We start from the raw sequence: 11,484 nt of genomic DNA, 5'->3' as shown, positions 1-11,484 counted from the left end.
TGGCCATGTTAGTAGTAAAGCACATTTCCATTGTTTCATGTGCATGCTTTTACACATGTTTCTCTTTTTTGATTTAAACCAATATGGCAAAGGTTCAAAATATTTTAAAAGTTAGAAAGCGTTCAAAAAAATCGGTAAGAAACAATGGTTTTGTAGTGTGGTGTATTTTATTTTCATTAACTTGATATTTTTTTTATTTCAGGCGAATAAAAATGCTTCATTTTTCTTCACTTTGTTTTTCGTGGTGGCTTGCTCAGCTCTACTTGTTCTAAAGTCCGATCGAAAGTTGAAAGCACCAAGAGCAATTTTTTATCGATTTATTAACAGAAGGTTATCATCAGCAAGGGTAAATAAGCCTTAAATCTTGGTTATTAATTACGAGCATCAGAAAAATTGTAATCCCCTTTTACAGATTAAAAACCATCTAATATTTAAATCATTCCAAGATGTTGTTACAGACGAGACAACGCAAACTTTTAATCCACTCATCACTTCAACAAAAATGCTAAAGGTATGATTTATTCAAGCTTAAATGAGTTATTATACAAAAAATGACCAAGATGCATATAAAAGTGTAACTTTCTGTTCTTTTTAATATAAACGTTTTTAATATTTAATTTCTTGTTCTTTTTAGTTTATACTTTTTTACTTTAAATGTAAGACCTCATTGACATATGTTTGCTATCATTGTATAACATGCTATGTGTTGTGTATTCAAATAATTGACATCACAGTCTGTATATATGAACAAGGGTTATTTCATGATGCTCATAGAAATCCCATATCACATAGCAAATGGGGATAATTGGACCATCGACATAATATAAACTGTACTAGATAATTAAGTTTATTATTTTTCCAAAAATACTGTCGAATTGACTTAAAAAATAAATGTTTGTAAATAAAGTCCAAAAGAAACTTACAGTTGTTAAGCTTACGATTAAAATACAATTGAGCATAAAAAAGGATTTATAAATTTCGTTGATTGGATAAACAATTGTTAAAACTAGCCATATTGTGTTACCCTGTAAGATTATGGTGATAAAATAACTTTCGTTTATATACAGTGAACATAAAATGTTTGTTATCTAATATAAAATAACACCTTTTCAGACTGTCCCACGGCATGTGTCAGTTATATCTCATATTGGTGTCCCAGTAGTTTACAGAACTTCCATGGAAGCTGTTGGAGCTTGGATGAAGGTAAGCTGTGTGGTAGATATTGTTGGAAGTCTTTATTCTGTTACAAGAGTCTTTAACTCTTACTGAATAGAAGCCTGTAACCTAAAGGTAATGGGTTCACGTTCAAGGCTCGACGTTGCTGCCATTGTGGCCCTATGTGTCTTTGGGCAAGACACTTAACGGCAATTAAATCCCCCAAAAAATAATTACCAACAAAGTAACATACATGGTAACTCGTAGGCTGGCCCGAGGTGTTAAACCCGCGTAATAACAACTGTCGTTTACCGGCCACGCGTGGATAACGTAAGTTACATTCATACTTTGATGTTAACAGCACACCATGCACAATTCAAGTCCAGTATATTTTTAACCACTGCCACAATTCAGAGAATTAGTATATACTACAACATAGAAATAACATGAAACACACACTGGTTGAGCCAAGAATATAGTAACATAGAAAGTAGAACAGTAAAATTTATAAAAAAAAATAGAAACGTTATAATAGAGCTGATTTAAATTTTAACAGATATGTGTCATTTTACTAGGTAGACGAATATTGCAAATATCCCTGTTAGGTTACTATTGTTTTAACTTGTCATGTAATGTCACAACTAAAACTATCCTACTGCGCTATTATTATTATTATTCAATGTCCACTCACTGTATTAACAACTGTTATTTTGTCGCTATGTCTTTTCATTTAAAATATTTGTAAATCCTTGCCAACGCAATCGAAGAGTCAAATAAAGTTAATATTATTGTATAAAAAATAAAAAAAGCGTTAGACATATTCCGTACCTAAGCTTATGTTGTTGCCATTGTAGGATTCAATGTCAAGAAATCGAAAAATTTTTGTGTTTGAAAAACATTTTGGAAATAATCGCGTTCATGTTTATACTGATGCAACTGAAAAGGATCCATCACATGATATAATACTTCCTTATGATTGGGGAGGAACAGGTCATGTGGTATTGAATGGCAGCATTTACTACAACAAGTGAGATATTTGTACTTGGTAAGCCTTGGGGTTGAAGTGTATGAAGCTAATGCATAATGTGGCCAATGGGTTGTCAGTGGCAGTTACCACGCGAATATTAAGTGACGATTACTGTATCTTCTAATAGTCTAATAAGAAGTGTTAATTACTGTCTCCTGAAAAGTTCAAATCTAAAATTGACAAAATGACCAAGTTATTGGTTATTAACTGAAGAGAGACACCATATACTGATTCATGTATAGGTGATGTTGGTTTGGGACAAAAAGAGTTTGAACTTCGGAATTAATGACTTTGAATTCATGGCTTTAAAATGCATTAAAACAACAGCATATTTATTTAATATAGTTTCCTGTAAAACACACAGGTATATATAGTACGGTGGGGTAAAATTGGACAAGTTTTCATTCCTCTGTCATCACTTTTGGTGGTGTACAAAGAAAATTCAAAGATTTATAAAACTGTATTCTCAAGACTCCCATAGACCGCTATTAAGTGTTTAAAACACGATTAAGATATTAGGATATTATGTGCAAAAGGTGTCCTGTCTGTCCCACCCTTTTGTATGACATTATTCAAACAGATTCAACACGTCAACAATTGTTCGATGTAGCATTACAGACCATGAAATAAAAGCTGAACGAAACCTCAGTGGTGCAGGTTTTGCCAACCAATCCCCATATACTTGGGGTGGAAGTAGTGATATTGATTTTGCTGCAGATGAAACTGGCTTATGGGTTATTTATGCGACACAAGAAAATGAATGGAATATTGTGATAAGTCAGTTGGATGTATTATCATTAAAAGTAGGTATTGATGTTAAAAGATAAGTGTTAAAAAAAAAACAATTTTGTTTATTATTATCTATTTAGGCCTATACTAAAAGGATGGGGCAACTTAAAGTAGTAAAGACAGTGTCATTTCACGCACCTTGTTTTTTATCTTATTATTAACTTTATTTGTGTCCATTCTCAACTCACCAAACTTGCTTTCAATGTTTATAAACATATTTTTTTATGCTCGCGTTTTAAACTAATAGTTCCTTAATGTCAGAATCTGTATTTTAGAACAAACCCTCTGAAATCATTTTGTTAATTAGGGCTTCCTGTGAATTGAAATACTCATAAAAATGCAGTTTGGACATTTAAGAGGATATATCAAAGAAGAAAAACATTTGTTTATTTTTGAAAATATTATTTCCAAATTCTTGCAACAAAATGTAACAGACAAACATAGAAAAATGATTACTGTTTAAAATCTTGTTTTCTAAATTTTTGCATCAAATTGAACTAGACAAAACATTCCTTCCATCCACTATCTTAACACACATAACCACACTATATAAATACTGTTGCTGGATGTTTTTAAAATATTGTTTGTTTTAGATTTTATCAACATGGAAAACCAGATGTAAGAAGAAAGATAGCGGCAATGCTTTTATTGCACGAGGCGTGTTGTATGTGTTGCAAAGACATGAAATATCAAAGAATTCATTTAGTTTTGCATTTGACACAACAACACAAACCACGTTTTATCCAAAAATTGAAATTAAAACTAAGTAAGAAGCCTCATAACTTGGTTTTAATTCAGTTTTGGGCCTCACAGCCTACAAACCTAACTTTGATGTTTTTGTTTCAGATTTATGTTTGTAACGATGCTAGATTATAATCCAACAGACAACAAGTTGTATGCATGGGATCGGGGAAACTTGGTTACTTATGATGTTTTATTCAACTTGTAATTATTTTATAACGCTGCATCTTTACTGCTTTCTTATTTCTACTGTTATTGGTTTCAACTTGTTGTCATGAAATTAAAGTTGACTGAAACTTATATTATTCTAATAAATATAGGAGATAAAATATATCTATATGCATACAAAAGTTGAAATATCTATGAGACGCTTTAACATTCCTATAGCAAAATAAAATGTCTGTTACGGACCCAAAATATCTAAGACAAATTTGACATAAAATGTCTGTGATGGTCGATGGACATTAAATGCAGAGCTGAATTTCAGCCAAAACCAACAGCATGCCAGTTCTCAAGTTTTTTTAAAGAAATATAAATTTCTAATTAAAATTCTAAATTTTGTAGTCTTAGAAATCGAGCCTTGTTAAAGTGCATGTGACTTTTAAAGACAAAGCAAAGAAATTCTCGAAACAACATTTATTACGAAACAGTCTCACAGTTTTTGTTTACAACAATATATAACAACAACAATTTTTGGAAAATTTTATTCACAGTCCTGGCCTTGTGGTGTGAGTTCTTGTATCCCATTGCTCATGTTCTCTGTTGCAATTTTTCTTTGACGAAGTTCATTTATCTGTTTGTTTTTCTGTGTAAAAATTATTAATTTATGATCCTTAAACTTTAATATACCAAAAAGCTTGAAATATTGTATTTGTAAGAAAATAGTACACACTTTTTTGGACAATGTACTTAAAGGAGTTAACATAGAACCAGAGGTCATGTTAAACACAAAAGTCTAGTTGAAGTAAATAATTAATATCTTATAAATGTTAACTGCTTGTTTTAAAAACTGCAGTACCAATCACTTATAGCCTGATGGAGTGTATTGTAAAGGATATGGTTATGTTACATTTATCGTAAGATGCAATATAAAAGTCCTTCTCGGTGTCTTCTGAAAGAGACATTTTACACTACAAATAAAATTGTGTATTTTGATTTCTTTAAACAACATACAGATAAAATTTTCATAACTCACTTCTGCAATTTTTTCCTGAAGAATTCGATTTTCACGTTCCAGTTTTTGTTCCTCTGACTCAATATGGTTGCTGGCAGGTGGTCGTACTCGTTGAACTGCAGAACGATTTGAACCTGTTCGTCTGAATTCTGGCTTCTTGCGAGATACTCTCCACTGTCAGCAACAACAATTTGTTATTCTACTTGTTTAAATATTTCTAATTTTGGATTTCATATTTTGTCTTCTTTTTTAAAGACACTTGTGCCAATGAATAAAATGGCTCAGTTCCATAAATTTAAACACTTGTAATTGCTAAGTTTTACTTTAGTTTAAAATCGAAATTAATTTGTCTGTCAATTTTTTTTTGTCTCAGCTGAAATTTTCTTAGTTCCCAACAAGCCATTCAGAAGTCCCCCCCTTACTATTGACCACATTCATTGTACATTTAAAGGCATCGACAATAGGAAGCAGTGCACATATAGGACACCTATTTTACAAACAAACTGGATATCAGATGAATTAATATTAAATGCTGATCAATTATTATTTTTTTAAATTGATTTACATTTCAACATATTTACCTTTGGAATAAATATAATAGCAGTGCTTGTGATGGTACACATATTGATAGGAGTTGCAAGGAAAAGAAAGGAAAGATTTGGTTCATCACCTAAGATCATGAGGATTGGAGCACACAGAAGACTGAGGACCTTCAGGTAAATATTGTTAAAGTAAATTCTCTGCCACAATGGATTTAAGGCTCATCGCTACTACCGTTGTTGGAGTGTCTTTTTCTGGTCAAGACACTTAAGAGCAATTACCCTATCTTGTGGGTTGTTTTGAGTATCAGCCATATATTTTTAAATATATAATTACTCACAAAGTTTAGACACGGCAACTAACAAGTGGGCAGGATGTGTATGAAACAAAACGTCTATGTTTTAACAGCCCTCCTTGCTGCGCAAAGATAAATAAGTTCTATTCATTTATTCAATACGATAAATCAACTTTTGCTGCGTATTATGAGCTAATTACACACCTATTTTTTTAATTATATCTTCAGTTCTTAACAATTTCATAGTTACCGTTATGTTGTACACAGCACCAGCTACAGTCTTGTGGTCACTGTTACTTTCAATCTTACTTCGACTTTCATAAGCAAGGAATGAACCAAGTAATAACTGAATTGCCTACAGTACATAGAACTTGGTAAGGATAATATTAATATAAAACATGTTATATTATATTAATAAAATTTTTTTTTTTTTTTATTTTTGCATTTATTTTTTATTACATTTTGTTTTAATTTACATTAAAATTTAAAATATATTGAGCGCAAATATATATCATGAACACGGTAAGGATGGTATTAACATAAAAAAAAAATATATTATATTAATAAAACTTTTCTTTTTTAATTTTGCATCTGTTTTTTATTATGTTTTATGTTGCATTTAATTTTTGTTACATTAAAAGTTGTATTGAGTGCAAATATATATCATGTCATGCTTACCTTATAAGCAAACATTACACCAATCCATATTGTTGTGTAATTAGAAACACATTTCTTTAACTCTGGATTAATGATAACTTCTCCTTCTTCCTTAATTTAGAAAACATATAGTTGTTAGAAAACGTTATTAAATACTACAACTTCATGACACATGAGTTCTGGGACATTTAAATACCATTTATCTTTTTAAGTGTGGTATTTGGGTTTAGGTCTGTTACTTTCCGAGTCAAAATCTGGTATATAAGGTTTGTATATATTTTAAACATGGCATGTTTTCAAAAGCATTAGAACTTTTTGTAACTAGCCCTTATTGCATATAAAACTTCACCATTCAACAGTCAACCAATTATTTTTTTAATCTTAAATTTTCCGTAACTTACATATGGAGCAAGCTTTGATTTTGATTGAACAAGGCGGTCAATACAAGACCATGTGATTAGCACGATGAGATCCAACACTAGAGGCACTACCATCACAACAACTGTCTCTGTGTTTAGTGTGAACTGCAAAATAAAACGTTCCATTAAAAATATTTATATTAAATGTTTTAACAATAAACTTTGTGCAAAAATGTTCAACGTGGTTTATTCCTTGTTTGCTTGGTCACTAAATGCTTTATGTTTGTGTGTAGTTTTAGATTAGTATTAACATTGTTTTAGTATTATGTTACTGTAAAATTATTGGAAAAATTATTTTTTTTGCGGAAGGGGTAAAGTGTTGTTTTATACCCATTCTATTCTATGTGGGTGAGGTCCCGCAGTGTGGCATTCCTTGGGTCGTAGGATGTAGGCCAGGATTGGCCCATTGCCCCAACACCTGGAGTGCTACTACATGGAATGAATGTAACTTACTTTATCCTCGCGTGGCCGGAAAACGACAGTCGTTATCACAGTGGTTTAACACCTCGTGCCAGCATACAAGTTACCAGGTATGTTACTTTGTGAGTAATTATTTTTTGAGGGGATTTTTTCATTTTTTGAGCAATTGTCATTTGGTGTCTTTGACATAAGCCCACAATGGTAGCAGCGTCGAGCCTTGAACCCATCACCTATTGGTTACAGGCAGGCGCGCTAACCACTGAGCCACGGCACCGGACGGACCTCTATGGTGGCCCAGTGTTGCCACAAGTTTTTTTAACTCTTAACAAAAAAAACAAAAAAAAAAACGAAAATGAAATTGCAAACGAAAATGAAAACGAAATTGAAAACGAAACCAGTTTAAGGAGCCCGCCACTTTAGCGGAGGTAAGCAATTGTTTTACAGCCATAGAATTAATTACAATTTATTCAGTAAAACTTACGTTCACTTTTACATCTTTCTTTTTTTTCTTTGTACTTCTCCCATCAAAGATCATTTTTTTATGAAGATCATTTACGGTCCATAGTTTGGCAAATAGAGGGGAGAAGGCAAGAGTAAAACCAATGGAAAGAGTCCATGCTCGTACCTGTAAACCATGAAATATCTTCATTTATGTTTGAACTGCTCCAACCAAGCGATCACTAATATGGTGACTAAATTATTAGCCATATATTGAAAAAATGAATACATCCGCCAAAAATAATTGCCTACAAAAGAACATGCATGGTAACTTGTAAGCTGGCACAAGGTGTATGAGCACCCGTATTAATATGATCGTTGTTTTACGGCCACACAAGGATAAAGCAGGTTAAATTCATTCAATTCAGGTCCAATGACATGTTTCACTGTAGGACCTTAACAATATATAATACAATCTATATTTATGTTTAACCACTAAGTTTTATTCTATATGGGTGAGGTCCTATGGCAAAGCCAGGTTACCCTGAACTCAGGCCTAGGTGGGTCTATTACCCCAACACCCAGTAAAAGATTCTTACCTCACAAATAGGTCCTGTGATATCATTGAGTCCAGACAGAAATATTGCCGATATAAGGAGAAGAAATCCAAACAAACTTATTGAGTTCAATGAAGACCCAGGAGGTATTATTAGTCTGTGAGTAAATATTTTCTTGTATTAAATATCACAAGGTATTATAAACAAATAAATGATTTATCAAGTTTAACTTTGTTGGTTTACTTTTTATGTATGGCAGACAATTAGACAACTTATGCCTTGTGTGGGTTAGAACAATTGCCATTAAGGGTCTTGCTTAAGGAAATGTACGTCTACAATGATAAGTGTTAAGCTTTCAATTCTAAATCTTCCGGGTAGAGACAGATAACCACTGTGCCACTCCGTTAAATTAAAATTTCAGAAAACAATACAGTAGATGTTGCAAACTACTTCAGTAACTCAGTTAACACTAGTAAGCAAACGTTTTTGAAATCTCAAATGTCAAAACATAACATCATACTTGTTATTTCTTTCTTTCCAAGTGAAACAGAGGCATGCCACACAGAAGAAGCCACACATTGCTGCCATGGCACCTCCAGCCACAAAAGCAGAGGTTGACAATTTCAAAGTTCTTTTCACTGTCATTGTGCGATCTTTAGGTGGTTGTTTCCAACTGCAGAAACAGTAAATAATGATACATTTATGTGAATAGATGTATAAAGTACTTAAACAGGTAAAACTTTTTTTAAATTGATAAGATTTGTGTTTTCTTTGTATATTTTAAGTCATGCAGTGAAGGATTACAAATTTTGTGCTAAATTTTTCCAAGGCATTTAAAACTGTCTTATATTTTAAGCTATATATCTTGTTAGAAAACGATAAAGTTTAATCCATACTTAGCCCTATAAAATATATACACAATTAAATAAGCAAGGCCAAAATGATTACTTTATCTTATTAATTCTTTTCATTATCTTTTTCTCAGCATGATAGATAAGTATCTCCTTGTAAACTCCATTTTCCATTCGTTCAACTTTTGTCCACGCCATTCTTGAGCCATCAGAATCAAACACAACTGTTCCTGATATTCCAGTGAATGATGAAGCATTTAATGAACGGTACATGTCCTGTATTAATGACTATTAAAGTATTTATCCATTTTCGCAGAGCGACAGTCGTTATAACATGGGTGTTTTGCTTCATAGAGTAACCAGAATTGTGAGTCAATTGCAGTTTGCTGTACATAGCCGTACTTAGACTTGCATGGCTTAATTTTTGAAACAAGCATATCACTACTGGCAGAATTAATGTAACAATAACAAGATAACTCAATTAAAACTGTGTTAAGTGATTTTTGTTTTGCGGAACTTGTTAATGTATCGGTGACAATTTAGACAACTAATAACAGGACCACAAACTTGTACATTTTCTATTCATAGCGATTAACATACGTTTAAAATTAATCCGTTATTTCTTGTCAGATCAGACGTTTGTAGCCGTTGAATGGAGTTGTTAAGTGCAATAGCAATGGCCCATATTGCATCATATGCAAGTGGAGCTTCTTCATATCCACCTTTTAAGTGAATGTCAGTTGTGGTGTTAGACAGCCTTTGCAGAAATTCTTGAGTGTTCTGAAATTGGTGTTCATATTTGAATGCATTGGGGTAAGCGACTGTTAGAGACAGAGCAGCATGTGCTTAGCTGCAGGTTTTCAGGAATATTGGATTTATTTTTTATTCTTCATAATATTGTTTCGAGATCATTTAGGTATTATTATGGCAGGCCAGCTCAAAAGCTCTCACCAGTTTGTCTGTTGTGGTGTATGCTTATGTTTTACCACAGGTAACTTCCTGGGTGATTGTTTTCCTAATGAATGCCAATCTGAACAACTAATTAGTTTTCAGTTGATTAAAACAGTTAGTGTTAATTGCCTTTGCCTTAAAGTACAATGCCCTTCATTGGTAAGTTTTTATGATGCATTCTTTCAATACTTGTATTGCTGCACCTCTGCGCTTAACTATTTACACTTTCAACTGTAGGAACCTCACCATGCCGGAAACAGTTGTATCATTAGTTGGATTGAGCATCAGTATTTCTGTAGTAAAATGTCCTTCAACTGTATCTGCCATTTCATCTTCAGTGCAATCAACACCTTCGTGGAATATTAGTATTTATAATTTTCTAAGTTTTGGTAAATACAAAAAAAAGCGAAATGTTCTTAGTTTTGGAAAATACATAAATGCGAAATGTTCTTAGTTTTGGTAAATACATGAATGCGAAATGTTTTTAGTTTTGGTAAATCCATAAATGTGAAATGTTCTTGGTTTTGGTAAATACATGAATGTGAAGCATGAGTGTTGAAATGCAGCCATTGTTGGGCTATAGCTGTCATGTTCTACATTGCTATCGGTGCTATCCCAAAATGGTTGCAATATTTGTTTCTTAACTGGGCGATACCTTGTTCAACACTTGATGCGGCAACTTAGTGCCTGTTGTGTGATCAGACAAAACACTTAACGGTAAATGCATCAACCCAGTGGTCACCCATACAAGAAAATTTAAACTAAAAAAGGTGTATGTTGTGGGACACTTGTGTTGTCCTTTTAAAATTGCCCCGCCAAGAGAAGACATACAAATGTCTATCATTTAAACATATATAACTACCTAAAGCTCCTATAAATGTGGTAAACATGTACGAAACAGAAGATGTTAAATTTAACTTACCTTTTTCAGGAACTATATGCCAACCATGTTTGTACCAACCTATTAGAAACCACACATACCGATTCCCGAATAATTTTTCCTTGAACGCCTTCAATCAAAACAGAGTCATATTTACAAATACACACAAATGGTCCCAGCACGCCCTTATGATATTTTACATGAACTTTGGGACCCATTCGAGTCTTAAAAAAATATACCAAATCCACATAGAAAGTATTTAACACTCCAACAAAATCATGTTTATAAATTATATATATTGAGATTTTTGTATGGCATGCAAATTACTAACTTTTGTATGGCATGCAAATTACTATAGTAGGGTGGGAATGATGGGGTCGATGGGATTAGGCAAATAAGGGGCTTTCGTAGAATCTTGTTTTATGAGTATCCATTTGATGATAGACAAAAACAGTAACATACTGTAGGTAACATGTTAAAAACTTTAGCAGTGGGGCAAGGAAAAGGATGTTAGAATTTGATTCTCAAAGCAAACAGTATTACTTTGTGTTATTTGCGTGTGTTCCCATTAATAAATCACTTATTAAATA

At 32.6% G+C, this 11,484-nt stretch overlaps 2 protein-coding genes across 4 annotated transcripts in view; one reads left to right on the top strand and one right to left on the bottom strand.

Moving 5' to 3' along the window:
* Window positions 1-20: 20 nt before the first annotated feature.
* Window positions 21-4,031, top strand: LOC100175044 (noelin-3-like). 3 transcript variants are annotated; one of them, XM_018815822.2, is made up of 8 exons: window positions 21-134; window positions 203-346; window positions 413-511; window positions 1,114-1,203; window positions 2,010-2,182; window positions 2,763-2,985; window positions 3,565-3,737; window positions 3,818-4,031. In XM_018815822.2, the coding sequence occupies exons 1-8, from the start codon at window positions 84-86 to the stop codon at window positions 3,918-3,920; spliced, it is 1,056 nt and encodes a 351-aa protein (XP_018671367.1). In that variant the 5' UTR covers window positions 21-83; the 3' UTR covers window positions 3,921-4,031. The 3 variants fall into 3 exon arrangements, with proteins under 3 accessions (XP_018671367.1, XP_026694468.1, XP_026694469.1); XM_026838667.1 differs by lacking the exon at window positions 3,565-3,737; XM_026838668.1 differs by lacking the exon at window positions 3,818-4,031 and having other exon boundaries at window positions 3,588-3,724.
* Window positions 4,032-4,329: 298 nt separating this feature from the next.
* The window catches only part of LOC100177382 (gamma-aminobutyric acid type B receptor subunit 1), a 12,032-nt gene continuing 4,877 nt past the window's right edge, over window positions 4,330-11,484 (bottom strand). The window contains exons 7-19 of the mRNA XM_002127438.5: window positions 10,937-11,024; window positions 10,261-10,364; window positions 9,664-9,843; window positions 9,161-9,339; window positions 8,733-8,885; window positions 8,255-8,369; window positions 7,699-7,842; window positions 6,780-6,902; window positions 6,400-6,489; window positions 5,972-6,076; window positions 5,468-5,596; window positions 4,908-5,060; window positions 4,330-4,517 (exon numbers count right to left, since the gene is read on the bottom strand). Of these exons, the coding sequence (XP_002127474.1) occupies window positions 4,416-4,517; window positions 4,908-5,060; window positions 5,468-5,596; window positions 5,972-6,076; window positions 6,400-6,489; window positions 6,780-6,902; window positions 7,699-7,842; window positions 8,255-8,369; window positions 8,733-8,885; window positions 9,161-9,339; window positions 9,664-9,843; window positions 10,261-10,364; window positions 10,937-11,024 (1,665 nt within the window). The 3' untranslated portion in view covers window positions 4,330-4,415. The remainder of the gene's footprint in view (window positions 4,518-4,907; window positions 5,061-5,467; window positions 5,597-5,971; window positions 6,077-6,399; window positions 6,490-6,779; window positions 6,903-7,698; window positions 7,843-8,254; window positions 8,370-8,732; window positions 8,886-9,160; window positions 9,340-9,663; window positions 9,844-10,260; window positions 10,365-10,936; window positions 11,025-11,484) is intronic.

The sequence above is a fragment of the Ciona intestinalis genome, unplaced genomic scaffold (genome assembly GCF_000224145.3).
Source record: "Ciona intestinalis unplaced genomic scaffold, KH HT000103.2, whole genome shotgun sequence".
In the NCBI taxonomy this organism is placed as follows: domain Eukaryota; kingdom Metazoa; phylum Chordata; class Ascidiacea; order Phlebobranchia; family Cionidae; genus Ciona; species Ciona intestinalis.
Note: the sequence above shows the minus strand (reverse complement) of the source record. Positions and strands in the feature narration are given on the sequence as shown.

Excerpts from the sequence above, each read along its gene's own strand:
- LOC100175044 (XM_018815822.2), top strand. The coding sequence starts at position 84 with ATGGCAAAGGTTCAAAATATTTTAAAAGTTAGAAAGCGTTCAAAAAAA. Across the intron at positions 1,204-2,009 it reads CTGTTGGAGCTTGGATGAAG|GATTCAATGTCAAGAAATCG; the intron begins GTAAGCTGTGTG and ends TTGCCATTGTAG. Across the intron at positions 2,986-3,564 it reads TGGATGTATTATCATTAAAA|ATTTTATCAACATGGAAAAC; the intron begins GTAGGTATTGAT and ends TGTTTGTTTTAG.